Source organism: Oncorhynchus keta, chromosome 11, assembly GCF_023373465.1.
Source record: "Oncorhynchus keta strain PuntledgeMale-10-30-2019 chromosome 11, Oket_V2, whole genome shotgun sequence".
Taxonomy (NCBI): Eukaryota; Metazoa; Chordata; class Actinopteri; order Salmoniformes; family Salmonidae; genus Oncorhynchus; species Oncorhynchus keta.
The window spans coordinates 10,218,929-10,236,598 of record NC_068431.1 but is presented as its reverse complement, the minus strand read 5'-3'; the positions used below and the strand labels follow the sequence as shown (position 1 = coordinate 10,236,598).

The 17,670-nt window shown below is 45.6% G+C and overlaps 1 protein-coding gene across 5 annotated transcripts; it reads left to right on the top strand.

Annotated features, from left to right (window-relative positions):
- The first annotated feature begins 201 nt into the window (after positions 1-201).
- LOC118389782 (C-terminal-binding protein 1-like) lies at positions 202-16,168 on the top strand. Of its 5 annotated transcripts, none has more exons than XM_035779630.2 (10): positions 226-394; positions 1,150-1,322; positions 8,628-8,782; positions 11,427-11,571; positions 13,430-13,636; positions 14,149-14,363; positions 14,586-14,716; positions 14,852-14,979; positions 15,200-15,320; positions 15,459-16,168. In XM_035779630.2, the coding sequence occupies exons 2-10, from the start codon at positions 1,265-1,267 to the stop codon at positions 15,646-15,648; spliced, it is 1,350 nt and encodes a 449-aa protein (XP_035635523.2). In that variant the 5' UTR covers positions 226-394; positions 1,150-1,264; the 3' UTR covers positions 15,649-16,168. The 5 variants fall into 5 exon arrangements, with proteins under 5 accessions (XP_052385355.1, XP_035635523.2, XP_052385356.1 ...); XM_052529396.1 differs by lacking the exon at positions 226-394 and adding an exon at positions 399-527; XM_052529397.1 differs by lacking the exon at positions 226-394 and adding an exon at positions 465-484.
- Positions 16,169-17,670: the final 1,502 nt, after the last annotated feature.

Below are 17,670 nucleotides of genomic sequence, written 5' to 3'. Positions count from 1 at the left end.
TTGTCTTGTGACTGTCCTCCACTCAGATCACTGGTACTGTAGGTATTATTATTGTACAATAAAGGGAAGTAGTAGTATACCTGTGGTTAAGAATACATTATGACCTTTGCCATCTTGAAAGAAACCTCGTCAAGCTCAAATGTGGTCCCTGAGAAATCGGGGGTCGGATGGTCAGTGTGCAGGTCTGGTCTGCAATACCCCTTGTGTTACGTGAAGGCGCCACACTCCACTAACAGTGGTTTATCAAGACTTCTCATTATTTTGTGACACCGACTCGTCCGTCACCTGACTCATCTGAACAAACTGTTTGGATTCATGACGATCCGTAAAGTGGGAAGACGTAAACTAATATTGACCCCTACAAGACCGAGATTAACAGAACCTGCAGTACTTGGTAATGAACCAATAACCTTAGCTAGCCACTTTAGTAGTGCTGTGATCTGATCCAACAGCTAACGTTAACTGCTCCGTGGTCGTCTTCTTGGTGTTATTCTGTTGAAGCAAAAATAGTTTTACGCCGCCTAAACGTGTGTTGATTTGCTTGTAAAATTACCATCAGTGGCGTTAGCTATTAGTATTAACTAGCTACAGTAGCTGTGTTAGCTTTGTAAAACAGGCCTCTTTTCGTGCAACTCTGTATCACGTTTGCGTGATTGTAGATAAGCTAACTAGCTAGCCATGTTAGCCACACGAATATTGTCTACCGACTTTGAATTGGTAGACTAGTTACTTTTTTTTTTTTAGCTAACTAGCAACATTTAGCCAGCTAGCTAACTACTGTGCACATTGCGTGGGTAATTTAGCTAGCTAGGTATAAACTGGCGCTTCAAATTAATTATCTTTTTTTATTATTTCTTAACTAAAGTTAACTAAGAAGTGAGTGCAGTGTGAAAGTTGGGAAAATAAACGAATGTTAGCTAGCTAGCGTGATAACCGGCTGTGGTGTAAACTACAATATTGTCTCTGGCCAGCGGTGCTAGCTAGCGTTAGCTAAAATAGCTAGATTAAAACTATATGTACTTCCAAGTCAACAACTTTATTATCCATACAACTAGTCGTGTGGCTACACTTTTAGGCTTGGTAGCTAGGAAACGTTTAGTAGGTAAACCAGTCATGTAGATATTAAAACGTTGTTAATTTTATTTACAGGTTTTCACCGGGGCATATACTTGTTCCTTGGGAGGTGTTTGACTCTGACATTTGCCTTTTGTGGCTCAGCTTTGGTCTGATTTTGTTTGTGCTTTGGCTGGGGTGAAGAACGCCGATGGCTCTCATGGATAAGCATAAAGTCAAGCGACAGAGGCTTGACCGCATTTGTGAAGGTCAGTATTAACATACTTTCCCCCAATTATCATGTTAGAGACTGACAATGCACGTGTACAAACTTTTGTACTTAACGGCTGGCTGTCTAAGGATTATTGGACATTTTCTCCAATACAGAATGGGAAATGATAAACATGGACCCGATGGACCGTAGACATACATAGGTGATGGACACCATACATCTGTGCTTGACTTCATTATGTCAGACAGTGCCATATACCATATAGCGCCGTACGAACAAATATATTTATAACTAATCCCATTCTGTCCCTGATACAATTATGGCTGACCCAGTAAAACAACACATTTCATTGCAACTACCCAGTGTATGTGACAATAACATTTCAAAGTGTATACTCCTGTCTAATCTGTGTTGGGAAGGGTTGTCAAATAACGGAGTCAATAACAGATCTAATTCCATAAACAGCAAAACAGGGAGGGTGCCTGTGGACCTACTTACTTCCTGTTGCCTTTGTGAAGTCATTACTGGCAGTTTAGATTACACTGATAACAAACAGCAGGCTATATCTTGTATATTTGTATGCAGTGCATTGCACTGTTTTCCTTGAATCACACATCTGCTTCTAGGACAGTCGCGCACACACACTGATGAACCCCTCACTTGCACCATTGGCTTGACTTTGGCTCATGCCACTGTCAAACCTTGTACCTCCATCCCTTCATAAAACTTATTTAACTTCTATAATGTAGTTGTTATTTCTACGGTTAATGTGCTACCTACAGAATTTCTGCTGATACACCAGTCACTTAAGGGCGCTCACATATGCAGTTAAAATACTACTGTATTAACACAAGTGTATTAATTTCTATGGCTATCTGTTGGTGTCGGTGTTCTCTCCCCACTGGATAGGTAGAGTGCAAATAGGCATTTTAAAAAATGATCTATTACCATGTAACAGAGCTCTCTACTTTCAGTGGTGGAACTGTCAGGAATGTGATTTCTGAAAGGCACATTTGTTCCCGTTGCACGCTTAAAGTCATTTGAGTTACATAGATATAATAAAATAATGACCATTTGCTCGGTGCTTTGTCCAGTGCCCAGAGGATGCTGACACGTAAAGAACTGGCAGAGAGTGGCTGTGGATTAGGATTTTTCCCATTTAACTTAATTGAACTCTCTGTTTATAATTGCAGAACTGGTTGGGATATCAATGTGAATGGCCATTCAGCTCTTCCTGACAGTGATTTGACTGCAAATGTGTAGTGGATGGCTAAACTTGTATTGCGCAGTGAGGTCACCTTTCTGAGATTGAAATACTGTTTTTTTATTTAACTAGGCAAGTCAGTTAAGAACAAATTCTTATTTTCAATGAAGGCCTATTTCTTTGTTAACTTCTTAGTTCAGGGGCAGAACGACAGATTTTTACCTTGTCAGCTCGGGGATTTGATCTTGCAACCTTTCGGTTACTAGTCCAACGCTCTAACCACTAGGCTACCTACCGCCCCACTGTACCGGTAATGATGATGAATCCATCTGTTTGGTTGTGACGTGTTCGAACCCCAGGTCTGCTGTGGCAGGGATACAGTCTCTGTTACAGTGGTGCAGGTGACTGCTGGGTTTGCTGCGGAGGTCCCACTATAGCCTCATCTTCCATAATGAGCATCCACTGGAATAATATCCACAGAAATATTTTTGGGATAGTAGGATTTTTAGTTGACAGGGATGATTGTAATCCTGTACTCGTGTTTATTTAAAATTTATAAAAATCATTCAAGCGTTTTAATTGGCTATGTTTTAAAATGTTTTTTTTTCCCACAATAGCTTTTTGCTATTTATGCATCATTTAATGTGAATCTAGTATCAAGTAGCAGCCTCTACAGTCAGTTCCTTAGCTACTGTTGACCAGTCAAATCAATGTTGCACGTAGTGGCCTTTTGATAATTTTACAATTTCATTAATTTGTTATATTAGTGAATTAGTACGTGCTTTCTGAATTTGATCTTCTAAAAAGATTTTATTTGAATAGACTGGCCATAATCATTTACCTTTTTGTTTTTCCAGCGAGCAATGCACCACACTGGCTCACATTTCCCTTTAAAAAACAACATGGAAATTGCCTCTACTGCACACTACCCAACCTAGCCTCTCAATGCTAATAAGCTCAGTTTTGGTTGGCTATGGCTGAATTGTTCCTCCCTCTGATTGGAGCAAGGGGTAGGTTGAAGGAGGAGAGAGTTTGCCTGGGATTGTGCCAAGCGAAAGCATTCTGACAGTAACTGTAAGTGGAGAAGGAGAAGAAGAAAGGCTGGTCAACTGCAGCATGCAAGGTTAGGATGATGAATGTCTTCTCTTTTGTTTTCCTACAGCGCGATAGTGAGAGGGAAGGAAGGAGAGGAGGAGGAGGCGGGCTTAGATCGATAGGACAGAGGAGTACAAATCTGCTATTTTGTTTTGTATGATTTATATAGGTGATTCGCCATCCTGGTGCATTTTTGTCCTTGGTCTTCTATAGTATTGTGTGTGTGAGAGTACTCTGGAGCCTGTGTGGCAGGGGGCAGGGTGGGGTACTGCAGCATTATCCCCCACCCCTCCCTGCGAGCTCGCTTACTTACACCCACAGAGTGGCAGGCGGACGGGGGAGAATGAATGAGCGCTGAATGAATAGCATTGTGTGCATGGCCCTGCTGCTGGTCGGACCAGGCGTTCTCCTCACACTCACACACACACACGGTCACACAGTCACATGGTCATACACTCTGCCAGACCATATGGTGCATGTGTGTTGCCAGCTCCGCTCTCTTTCCTTGTCGAATGTGCCTTTCTTGTCCTTCCTTCAGATTAATTTGAATTCATGTCTTCGTCTTTTTGTCCAGAAAGATGTAGGTAATTTTTGTAGGTTTGTTGAACACTCCTTTTGCTATGCAGTGTGTTTTCTGTTTCAATCCCCTGTGAAGATGTGTCATGCTAGCTCCTCGTTACTGCTATGTTTTTCATGTTCTGGATCAGATTAGAAAGAGACAAAAAGCAATTTCTTTGTCCATAACGTGTCTTTAAAAAAAAAAAGATGAATGAAGAAATCTTTTGGGCGACAGAGCACTAAGCAGTACTGTGTGTGTGTATATAGATATCTATCTTTCTCTATCAAAGGAAGCTATTGACAGTCACAATGAGTGGTGTGGTCAGTGTGTGTAGTGCTGTTGCTTTGAGGATCGAATTCTCATGTTCATTTATTTTATTAAGTGCCATCAATGTCTCTAGGCTGCTCTATGACTATCCTTAGCTCTGAAGAAATCTTAGGTCCACAAGGCCCCTTGTGTGCCTTTAAAAAAAAAAAAAATTGTGAGGGTCATGTGACACTCTCTCGCTTTAGTTGCTACACTTTGTATTGTCCGGTTGGGCTACTCTACTGTCCATCCACTGTTGCCCAATTGTTGGTGTCACTGTCAATTACAACACATCATTAAGATTGAAAAAGTTCACACATCAATGTGTTAATTGCTAAACGCACGTAATCTCTCATAGTTCTTGGGGGATGGTCAACTAACTTGCTTTTGGGGGGGGGGGCTATGGTAATGTTATCTCTTATGAATGAGCTTGTTCGTTTTAGGCTATTCGTGTTTTCAGTTGTCTCTACTTGGGACTCTGGCATCAAGATTTTAGAATTGCACTATTGGAGTGGGTTGGCATTCTCTGCCCTCTGCCCGTTTCAAACCTGCAATATTTTGTAAGGTTCTGCGCGCTGCTCCAATGTGAACATCTAACATATCTAAGGCTCCCGAGTGGCGCAGTGGTCTAAGGCACTGCATCTCAGTGCTAGAGACGTCACTACAGACTGGTTCGATCCCGGGCTGTATTCACAATTGGCCCAGTGTCATCCGGGTTAGGGGAGGGTTTGGCTGGGGTAGGCCATGGTAAAAATAATAATTTGTTCTTAACTGACTTGCCTAGTTTAATCAATAAAATAAACAACAAAAGAGTCATCACGTTCTGCATCCCAGCTCGCCATCACGGCTACCAGGTGAGGGCTGATTACAACTTCCACACGTGCTATGGGCATAAAAGCGAAGTGGATATCATTGGACCTGCTCATACAAGAGACTAGTGGCTGTTACTTGAATTCAACTACATCTGTAAACAAAACTGACTTTATAAGAATTGTATACTAAAATATTAAGTGTCATGATGTTTTTGTCCCATGGTACTGGTATACCGTGCAACACTACGATGTTTTTGCCTCTGCTTAGCTCTATTCAGTTTCTTTTTATCCTAAAAAACTATCTAGCCCTTGCCGATGACAAGCATACCCATAACATGATGTAGCCACCACCATGCTTGATACTCAGTCATGTGTTGTTGGATTTGCCCCAGACATAACACTTTGTATTCAGGACATTAAAGTTCATTTCTTTGCCACATTTTTTTCAGTTGTGCCTAATTGCAAACAGAATGCTTGTTTTGGAATATGTTTTATTCCGTACATGCTTCCTTTTCTCTCTGTCATTTATGTATGTATATCCCAGCTATGAGCCATATCTATCTTTGCTAATTTAGGTTTCCCTGTAATTGATGTTTATTTATGCGATGTGTGTGCTTTATGATGATAGGGTAGACTGTGTATTGTTGCAGAAGGGCAGGGGAAATGATGGTTATAATAACTCAAAAGAAGCCTGTGCCTCCAATCCCACCCTTCTGTTGGAGGAGTCTGCCCTGTTGGTGGGGGGGCTGGAGGAGTCTGCCCTGTTGGTGGGGGGGCTGGAGGAGTCTGCCCTGTTGGTGGGGGGGCTGGAGGAGTCTGCCCTGTTTGGTGGGGGGCTGGAGGAGTCTGCCCTGTTGGTGGGGGGCTGGATGAGTCTGCCCTGTTGGTGGGGGGCTGGATGAGTCTGCCCTGTTGGTGGGGGCTGGATGAGTCTGCCCTGTTGGTGGGGGGCTGGAGGAGTCTGCCCTGTTGGTGGGGGGCTGGAGGAGTCTGCCCTGTTGGTTGGGGGCTGGAGCCTGCCCTGTTGGTGGGGGGGGCAGGAGTCTGCCCTGTTGGTGGGGGGCAGGAGTCTGCCCTGTTGGTGGGGGGCTGGAGGAGTCTGCCCTGTTGGTGGGGGGGGAGGAGGTTGGTTGGGGGCTGGAGTCTGCCCTGTTGGTGGGGGGGACTGGAGGAGTCTGCCCTGTTGGTGGGGGGGACAGGATGAGTCTGCCCTGTTGGTGGGGGGGTTGGATGAGTCTGCCCTGTTGGTGGGGGGGCTGGATGAGTCTGCCCTGTTGGTGGGGGGCTGGATGAGTCTGCCCTGTTGGTGGGGGGCTGGAGAAGTCTGCCCTGTTGGTTGGGGTTGTATTTGTATTTATTAATTTGCACCAATTTGTAAGTCGCTCTGGATAAGAGCGTCTGCTAAATGACTTAAATGTAAATGTAATTATGGATCCCCATTAGCTGCTGCCAAAGCAGCGTCTACTCTTCCAGGAGTCCAACAAAATTTAATTCAGTTTATACCATTTAAAAAACATTATCAATACATTCACAGATTTCACCACACATTGTGTGCCCTCAGGCCCCTACTCCACCACTACCACATCTACAGTACTAAATCCATGTGTTCGTATGTTATCGTGTTTGTGTTACTTCACAGTCCCCGCTGTTCCATAAGGTGTATTTTTTTTAAATATATTTTTTTATCTTGTTCTACAGCTTGTGTCAGTTACTTGATGTGGAATAGAGTTCCATGTAGTCATGGCTCTATGTAGTACTGTGGCTTCCCATTGTCTTTTCTTGCCTTGGACTGTGAAGAGACCTCTGGTGGTATGTCTTGTTGGGTATGCATGGGTGTTCAACATGTCAGTACCTCTCATAAATACAAGAAGTGATGAAGTCAATCTCTCCTCCACTTTGAGCCAGGAGAGATTGACAGGCATATTATTGATATTAGCTCTCTGTGTACATCCAAGGGCCAGCCGTGCTGCTCTGTTCTGAGCCAATTGCAACTTTCCTAAGTCCCTCTTTGTGGCACCTGACCATACGACTGAACAGTAGTCCAGGTGTGACACAACTAAGGCCTGTAGGACCTGCCTTGTTGATAGTAGTGTTAAGGAGGTAGAAACTAGGGCCTGTAGGACCTGCCTTGTTGATAGTAGTGTTAAGGAGGTAGAAACTAGGGCCTGTAGGACCTGCCTTGTTGATAGTAGTGTTAAGAAGGTAGAAACTAGGGCCTGTAGGACCTGCCTTGTTGATAGTAGTGTTAAGAAGGTAGAAACTCGGGTCTGCAGGACCTGCCTTGTTGATAGTGTTGTTAAGAAGGTAGAAACTAGGGTCTGCAGGACCTGCCTTGTTGATAGTAGTGTTAAGAAGGTAGAAACTAGGGCCTGTAGGACCTGCCTTGTTGATAGTAGTGTTAAGAAGGTAGAAACTAGGGCCTGTAGGACCTGCCTTGTTGATAGTAGTGTTAAGAAGGTAGAAACTAGGGCCTGTTGGACCTGCCTTGTTGATAGTAGTGTTAAGAAGGTAGAAACTAGGGCCTGTTGGACCTGCCTTGTTGATAGTGTTGTTAAGAAGGTAGAAACTAGGGCCTGTTGGACCTGCCTTGTTGATAGTGTTGTTAAGAAGCCAGAGCAGTGCTTTATTATGGACAGACGTCTCCCGACTGGGGCAGCGGTCTACAGCACTGCATGTCAGTGCTAGAGGCGTCACTACAGACCCTGGTTCGATCCCGGGCTGTATCACAACCGGCCGTGATCGGGAGTCCCATAGGGCGGCGCACAATTAGCCCAGCGTCGTCCGGCTTAGGGGAGGGTTTGGCCGGGGTAGGCCGTCATGAGATTCCTCCAAAGGTCTCCCAGGACCAGTTGAAAAAATGTATGGAAGTATATATGGAGGCTGTTTAGTGACAAAAATAAAGGGTTAAATAAATACTTTTTTTTTTTTTTTGTACTTCCTGTTCGTTCTTATCTCTGTTATAGGACAGACACATCAGAACAAACTTCCTTTATTTTTATTTGGAGGGGGGACTGTTCCATGTAGTGAATCTGTTATTCAGTGTGTTTGTATAGGCTGTTACCTTAGCCCACAAGAGTCTAAGCCCTGTCTGTCTTTTAATAGGCTATTTGTAATATACTTTTTAATGGTTTTATTTTTTATACTGGAAGTTTGATATAAATGGAAATGTATGACAGTCAGACCTATGTGATCATGTAGATGGCCTAACTGTCATACAATTCAATCAGATAGACCTACTACATGATCACATTGATCTATCTGATTGATCCGTTAGAAAGGACACAAGTGATAAACCCTGGATAAATATCCAAAGAGTGTATTTTTATTTATTTTGAAGTCTTGTCCATTTTATGTTGATCTGTATAGGCATTCGCCCCCCGATTTTGAATGGGCCGATGCACCCGCGCCCCCTAGTGGCACTGTTGGATGGTCGCGACTGCACCGTGGAGATGCCTGTCCTGAAGGACGTGGCCACGGTGGCCTTCTGTGATGCCCAGTCCACCCAGGAGATCCACGAGAAGGTAACCAACCTCTAACTATCTGGTTCTCCTCTAAGTATCCGTTTGCACTTTATAGCGAGGGAAATGTCTGCATCGTGAACACGTCTGCTATTTTTGTGGTGGGCTTTATTTCCAACTCGATAGAGTTAGAGAAAGTCTCTGCTCTTTTATTGCAATGGTAGAATCAGGATATCGATTCAATAGCCTCTTCTGAACACTCACCAGTGATGGGGGGGGATCGATACAGTTACATATCGGATATTATTTTTTACGATATCGTATCGCTTTGACTATCGCAATATTTTTGCACTAGTTGGCTGTACCTGCACCAACTCTCCAGTATTTATCCTTCTGTAGCTTGTTCTCCATCTTTTTAAATCGGGAGCCAATATGTTTTCAGCACTTTTATTACCATGACTGATCAAAACCTGTTTTCTCATGTGTCTCTCTGGTTCCTCTGCAGCAGATATGTTTAGAACATAAAATTGCAATAAAATCACTGTATCGAATCACGGGGCGGCAGGGTGGTTAGAGCGTTGGGCTAGTAACCGGAAGGTTGCAAGTTCAAATCCCCGAGCTGACAAGGTACAAATCTGTCGTTCTGCCCCTGAACAGGCAGTTAACCCACTGTTCCTCGGCCGTCATTGAAAATAAGAATTTGTTCTTAACTGACTTGCCTAGTTAAATAAAGGTAAAATGTTTAAAAAAAAATTAAAACTATGCATATAGAATCACACTACATAAATTTGAAGTTGGAAGTTTACATACACTTAGGCTGGAGTCATTAAAACTCGTTTTTCAACCACTCCACAAATTTCTTGTTAACAAACTGTAGTTTTGGCAAGTCGTTTAGGACATCTACTTTGTGTACAACACAAGTCATTTTTCCAACAATTGTTTACAGACAGATTATTTCACTTATAAATCACTGTATCACAATTCCAGTGGGTCAGAAGTTTACATGCACTAAGTTGACTGTGTCTTTTCACAGCTTGGAAAATTCCAGAAAGTTATGTGATGGCTTCAGAAGCTTCTAATAGGCTAATTGACATAATTTGAGTCAATCGGAGGTGTACCTGTGGATGTATTTCAAGGCCTACCTTCAAACACAGTGCCTCTTTGCTTGACATCATGGGAAAATCAAAAGAAATCAGCCAAGACCTCAGAAATAAAATTGTAGACTCCCATAAGTGTGGTTCATGCTTGGGAGAAATGTCCAAATGCCTGAAGGTACCACGTTCATCTGTACAAACAATAGTATGCAAGTATAAACACCATGGGACCATGCAACCGTCATACTGCTCAGGAAGGAGACTCGTTCTGTCTCCTAGAGATGAACATTTTGGTGTGAAAAGTGCAAATCAATCCCAGAACAACAGCAAAGGACCTTGTGAAGATGCTGGAGGAAACGGGTAAAAAAATTATCTATATCCACAGTAAAACGAGTTCTATATCGACATAACCTGAAAGACCATTCAGCAAGGAAGAAGACACTGCTCCCAAAACGCCTAAAAAAAAGCCATATGGTTTGCAACTGCACATGGGGACAAAGATTGTACTTTTTGGATAAATGTTTTCTGGTCTGATGAAACAAAAATAGAACTGTTTGGCCATAATGACCATGGTTATGTTTGGAGGAAAAAGGGGGAGGCTTGCATGCCAAAGAACACCATCCCATCCCTGAATCATGTTGGTGGCAGCATCATGTTGTGGGGGTGCTTTGCTGCAGGAGGGACTGGTGCACTTCACAAAATAGATGGCGTCATGAGGAAGAAAAATTATGTGGATATATTGAAGCAACATCTGAAGACATCAGAAAGTTAAAGCTTGGTCGCAATGGGTCTTTCAAATGGACAATGACCCCAAGCACACTTCCATAGTTGTGGAAAATGGCTTACGGACAACAAAGTCAAAGTATTGGAGTGGCCATCACAATGCCCTGACCTCAATCCTATAGAACATTTGTGGGCAGGACTGAAAAAGCGTGTGCGAGCAAGGAGGCCTTACAAACCTGACTCCGTTACACCAGCTCTGTCAGGAGGAATGGGCCAAAATTCACCCAACTTATTGTGGAAGGCTAACTGAAAGGTTAAACAAGTTAAACAATTTAAAGGGGTGGCAGGGTAGCCTAGTGGTTAGAGCGTTGGACTAGTAACCAGAAGGTTACAAGTTCAAACCCCCGAGCTGACAAGGTACAAATCTGTCGTTCTGCCCCTGAACAGGCAGTTAACCCACTGTTCCTAGGCAGTCGTTGAAAATAAGAATTTGTTCTTAACTGACTTGCCTAGTTAAATAAAGGTAAAAAAAGAAAAAATCCTGAAAAAAGGCAATGCTTCCAAGTACTAATTGAGTATATGTAAACTTCTGACCCACTGGGAATGTGATGAAAGGAATAAAAGCTGAAATGAATCACTCTCTCTGCTATTATTCTGACATTTCACATTCTTAAAATCAATTGGTGATCCTAACTGTAATTTTTACTACGATTAAATGTCAGGAATTGTGAAAAACTGAGTGTAAATGTATTTGGCTAAGGTGTATGTAAACTTCCAACTTCAACTGTATAGAATCGCTCACTCTACATATAGAATCGGCACCAAAGTATTGTGAGGTCCCTGGCAATTCCCCGCCCTACTACTCACCCATTCTCTCCCTGGTGCTTCAGGTGCTGAATGAAGCAGTGGGCGCCCTGATGTACCACACCATCACTCTCTCGCGGGATGACCTCGACAAGTTCAAGGGCCTGCGGATCATCGTGCGAATAGGCAGTGGCTTTGACAATGTGGACATCAAGGCCGCGGCTGAACTAGGTTGGCTACTGGATCATTACTTTGCTTCTCCTACCCCTCCCGTCGACCCATTGCACCCCTCCAGTCGACCTATTACACCCCTCCAGTCGACCTATTACACCCCTCCAGTCGACCTATTACACCCCTCCAGTCGACCTATTACACCCCTCCCGTCGACCCATTGCACCCTCCAGTCGACCTATTACACCCTCCAGTCGACCTATTACACCCCTCCAGTCGACCTATTACACCCCTCCAGTCGACCTATTACACCCTCCAGTCGACCTATTACACCCCTCCAGTCGACCTATTACACCCCTCCAGTCGACCTATTACACCCTCCAGTCGACCTATTACACCCCTCCCGTTGACCTATTACACCCTCCAGTCGACCTATTACACCCCTCCCGTCGACCCATTGCACCCCTCCAGTTGACCTATTACACCCCTCCAGTCGACCTATTACACCCTCCAGTCGACCTATTACACCCCTCCCGTCGACCTATTACACCCCTCCAGTCGACCTATTACACCCTCCAGTCGACCTATTACACCCCTCCCGTTGACCTATTACACCCCTCCCGTTGACCTATTACACCCCTCCAGTCGACCCATTGCACCCCTCCCGTCGACCCATTACACCCCTCCAGTCGACCCATTACACCCCTCCAGTCGACCCATTACACCCCTCCAGTCGACCCATTACACCCCTCCAGTCGACCTATTACACCCCTCCAGTCGACCTATTACACCCCTCCAGTCGACCTATTACACCCCTCCAGTCGACCCATTACACCCCTCCAGTCGACCTATTACACCCCTCCCGTTGACCTATTACACCCCTCCAGTCGACCTATTACACCCTCCAGTCGACCTATTACACCCTCCCGTCGACCCATTACACCCCTCCAGTCGACCTATTACACCCCTCCAGTCGACCTATTACACCCCTCCAGTCGACATATTACACCCTCCAGTCGACCTATTACACCCCTCCAGTCGACCTATTACACCCCTCCAGTCGACCTATTACACCCCTCCCGTCGACCCATTACACCCCTCCCGTCGACCCATTACACCCCTCCTGTCGACCCATTACACCCCTCCAGTCGACCTATTACACCCCTCCCGTCGACCCATTACACCCCTCCCGTTGACCTATTACACCCCTCCAGTCGACCTATTACACCCCTCCAGTCGACCTATTACACCCCTCCAGTCGACCTATTACACCCCTCCAGTCGACCTATTACACCCCTCCCGTCGACCTATTACACCCCTCCAGTCGACCTATTACACCCCTCCAGTCGACCTATTACACCCCTCCAGTCGACCTATTACACCCCTCCAGTCGACCTATTACACCCCTCCAGTCGACCTATTACACCCCTCCAGTCGACCTATTACACCCCTCCAGTCGACCTATTACACCCCTCCAGTCGACCTATTACACCCCTCCAGTCGACCTATTACACCCCTCCAGTCGACCTATTGCACCCCTCCAGTCGACCTATTGCACCCTCCAGTCGACCTATTACACCCCTCCAGTCGACCTATTACACCCTCCAGTCGACCTATTGCACCCCCCAGTCGACCTATTACACCCCTCCATCGACCTATTACACCCCTCCCGTCGACCTATTCACACCCTCCCGTCGACCCATTGCACCCCTCCAGTCGACCTATTACACCCCTCCAGTCGACCCATTGCACCCCTCCAGTCGACCCATTGCACCCCTCCCGTCGACCTATTACACCCCTCCCGTCGACCTATTACACCCCTCCCGTCGACCCATTGCACCCCTCCCGTCGACCCATCCATCCACCTTAATATATATGAGAACTAACCACTGTCTCCTTTGTGCTCTGTCCCCCTCAGGTATAGCTGTGTGTAATGTGCCTGCCACGTCAGTGGAGGAGACAGCGGACACCTCCATGTGTCTGATCCTGAACCTGTACCGCCGCGTCACCTGGATGCACCAGGCTATGAGAGAGGGCACCAGGGCTTCCAGCGTGGAGCAGATCAGGGAGGTGGCCAGCGGCGCTGCCCGCATCCGGGGAGAGACGCTGGGCATCATTGGCCTGGGTGAGGAGGGAAATGGGTCTTGTCTTAGCATGGGCTCTCTGCAAGTGTAGTCACAAAGGATAGTACATAGAAAACATTAAGGACACCTGCTCTTTCCGTGACATAGACGGACCATGTGAAGCTAGGATCCCTTCTCGATGTCACTTGTTAAATTATTTTCAATCAGTGTAGCTGAAGGGAGGAGACAGGTTAAAAAATGATTTTTAAGCCTTGAGACAATTGAGACATGGATTGTGCCATTCAGAGGGTGAATGGGCAAGACAAGAAATTGAAGTGCCTTTGAAAAGGGTTCGGTAGTAGGTGCCAGGTGCACCTGTTTATTTCAGGAATTGCAACGCTGCTGAGTTTTTCACGCCCAACAGTTTTTATAGTAATTATTATGGGTGGCCTCAGGTCATTTCAGTGTATATTTAATGTGAACCATTTTAGGTTTCTCAGAGTTAGTGAGCGGTTCCTCTCTCCCCTATTCCATCCTCCAGTCTGAGCATAGAGTGTCTGTGTTTGTTCCGCAGGGCGAGTGGGCCAGGCTGTAGCGCTGCGGGCCAAGGCCTTTGGCTTCAGTGTGATATTCTACGACCCCTACCTGCCAGACGGAGTGGAACGCTCTCTGGGCCTGCAGAGAATGGCCACCCTGCAGGACCTTCTCATCCACTCTGATTGTGTGTCACTGCACTGCAGCCTCAACGAGCACAACCATCACCTCATCAACGACTTCACCATTAAACAGGTATAAGACAGACACACATACACAGGTGTGTGCCACCCACAACACCCCCATTATCAATGATTTCACTTTCAAACTCCATGAACAAGTCACCCCTCATAACCCCGAGTCTTGAGTGTATCTCCGTTCTCCCCAATAATGAGACCATGCGTTTTGGTTATTGTTGTCTGCATGGCTTGCTTTGCGATATCTATCTCATTTCCTCTGACTGTGATCTCTGTGCAGATGCGCCAGGGGGCGTTTTTGGTGAACACGGCACGAGGGGGCCTGGTGGATGAGAAGGCCCTGGCCCAGGCACTGAAAGAGGGAAGGATACGGGGTGCAGCCTTGGACGTACATGAGACGGAGCCCTTCAGGTCAGCTTCCTCCTCCCAGCCTCCTCCGACTTATAGCCCAGCCATTTAAGACTTGAAAACAATAACTGTTTTAAAAGTTGTGATTCTCTGTGTAAACTCCACCTTGTACACTCTCTTAAATCTGTTTCTCTCCAGCTTCTCTCAGGGCCCACTGAAGGACGCTCCCAATCTGATTTGCACCCCTCACACATCCTGGTACAGTGAGCAGGCGTCCCTTGAGGCTCGGGAGGAGGCAGCTAGAGAAGTGCGCCGGGCCATCACAGGTATTCAGTTATGCAAGCCTCAGGGTGTATGACAGAATATTTATAGGCACAAATACACCAGGCGTGCAGAGTGAACAACCGTCTAGCCATGTGATACTTGGCACAGTAGTCTTTACCATTTTAGTGATATAGTTTGTATTACCGCACAAAGAACCTTTTCAAGAGTTGTCATTGATCATTTCATCAGTTAGCTTCACTGTTGTGATGGTTGTCCTGACAGGCCGCATCCCTGACAGTCTGAAGAACTGTGTCAACAAGGAGTATCTGATGGCAACACCCCAGTGGCCTGGTGTGGACCATGGGGCCGTGCACTCAGAACAGAACGGAGCTGCAGCTTACAGGTACGACTAGACTTAAGCACATGTAGGTAATATATACATTACAGTTAGACAACTCCAGGTATTGATTTGAATCTGGCTTGTGTTCTATGACCTTAGAAAGCTGTTGTAATTCTTCTGACTCCACCCCCTGATCCACAGGTTCCCTACTGGCCTAGTGGGAGTGACGGCAGGAGGCCTGACAGGGGCAGGTGCTGCAGTGGAGGGAATTGTTGCAGGAAACCTGGCTATGGCACATGGGATTGCCCCCATGTCCCGACCCCCCCACACCCCATCGCCGGGGCAACCCTCTAAAGCAGAAACAGACAGAGACATGCCAACGGACCAGTAGCCCCCCACCCCACCCCCCAACTGTCCCCAATCCCCTCTTGTCCACAACATTCCGTCGTCACCCTTCATGTTCATTCAAGCTTATAGACAGACACTGGTATTGAGGTCCATTCTGACCTGGCTTTGGTCCCGTCCTACAGAACAGAATCCTTCAGGAGGGACAGAATCCTCGACTCCCTCCACACATCCTGTTTTCTCTCATCCAGAATGCAATAAGTGGATTACTCAAGGATTTTATTTTTCTTCCAGTTTGCTTTTAAGCCCCTCTGTGTCTGACGGTCATGTGGCTCAGTGGTTTTGTAAATTAGTCCTTAGTGGGAGACCTGTTCCAATATTTTTCCTGTGTTATTTGCTTTTGTTATCTCTTTTGCTGTTTGACATGCTATAAAGTGAGGCATAAGTCTGGAACGGTATTGAAGATGATCCCCCCCTCCCCCACTACTATTTGTTCACAAACCTTACAAAGGATTTTCTAATGTCGGACTCTACATTTAGTCATCACAATAAAAGTGTGGCTGTGATTTTTTTATTTTATAGCTTTATGACATAAATTCAATAATATCACATTATATGCCTCTGCTGATAAAACACGGAAATATGTACAGTATATTTCTGTGTCAAGACCACCACATTCAGTCGTGGCCAAAAGTTTTGAGAATGACACATTCATTTTCAAAGTTTGCTGCTTCAGTGTCCTCAGATATTTTTGTCAGATGTTACTATGGAATACTGAAGTATAATTACAAGCATTTCAACAGTGTCAAAGGCTTTTATTGACAATTACATGAAGTTGGTCCAAAGAGTCAATATTTGCAGTGTTGACCCTTCTTTTTCAAGACCTCTGCAATCTGCCCTGGCATTCTGTCAATTAACTTCAGGGCCACATCCTGACTGATGGCAGCCCATTCTTGCATAATCAATGCTTGGAGTTTGTCAGAATTTGTGGGGTTTTGTTTGTCCCCCCTCCTCTTGAGGATTGACCACAAGTTTTCAATGGGATTAAGGTCTGGGGGTTTCCTGGCCATGGACCCAAAATATCTATGTTTTGTTCCCCGAGCCACTTGGTTATCACTTTTGCCTTATGGCAAGGTGCTCCATCATGCTGGAAAAGGCATTGTTCGTCACCAAACTGTTCCTGGATGGTTGGAAGAAGTTGCTCTCGGAGGATGTGTTGATGCCATTCTTTATTCATGGCTGTGTTCTTAGGCAAAATTGTGAGTGAGCCCACTCCCTTGGCTGAGAAGCAACCCCACACATGAATGGTCTCAGGATGCTTTACTGTTGGCATGACACAGGACTGATGGTAGCGCTCACCTTGTCTTCTCCGGACAAGCTTTATTCCAAATGCCCCAAACAATCGGAAAGGGGATTCATCAGAGAAAAAGACTTTACCCCAGTCCTCAGCAGTCCAATCCCTGTACCTTTTGCAGAATATCAGTCTTTCCCAGAAGTTTTTCGTGGAGAGAAGTGGCTTCTTTGCTGCCCTTCTTGACACCAGGCCATCCCCCAAAAGTCTTCGCCTCACTGTGCGTGCAGATGCACTCACACCTGCCTGCTGCAGTTCCTGAGCAAGCGCTGTACTGGTAGTGCCCCGATCCCGCAGCTGAATCAACTTTAGGAGACGGTCCTGGCGCTTGAACTTTCTTGGGTGCCCTGAAGCTTTCTTCACAACAATTGAACCGCTCTCCTTGAAGTTCCTGATGATCCGATAAATGGTTGATTTAGGTGTAGTCTTACTGGCAGCAATATCCTTGCCTGTGAAGCCCTTTTTTGTGCAAAGTAATGATGGTGGCACGTGTTTCCTTGCAGGTAACCATGATTTACAGAGGAAGAACAATGATTCCAAGCACCACCCTCCTTTTTAAGCTTCCAGTCTGTTATTCGACCTTAATCAGCATGACAGAGTGAACTCCAGCCTTGTCCTCGGCAAAACTCACACCTATGTTAAAGAGGTAATCACTGACATGATGTCAGCTGGTCCTTTTGTGGCAGGGCTGAAATGCAGTGGAAATGTTTTTTGGGA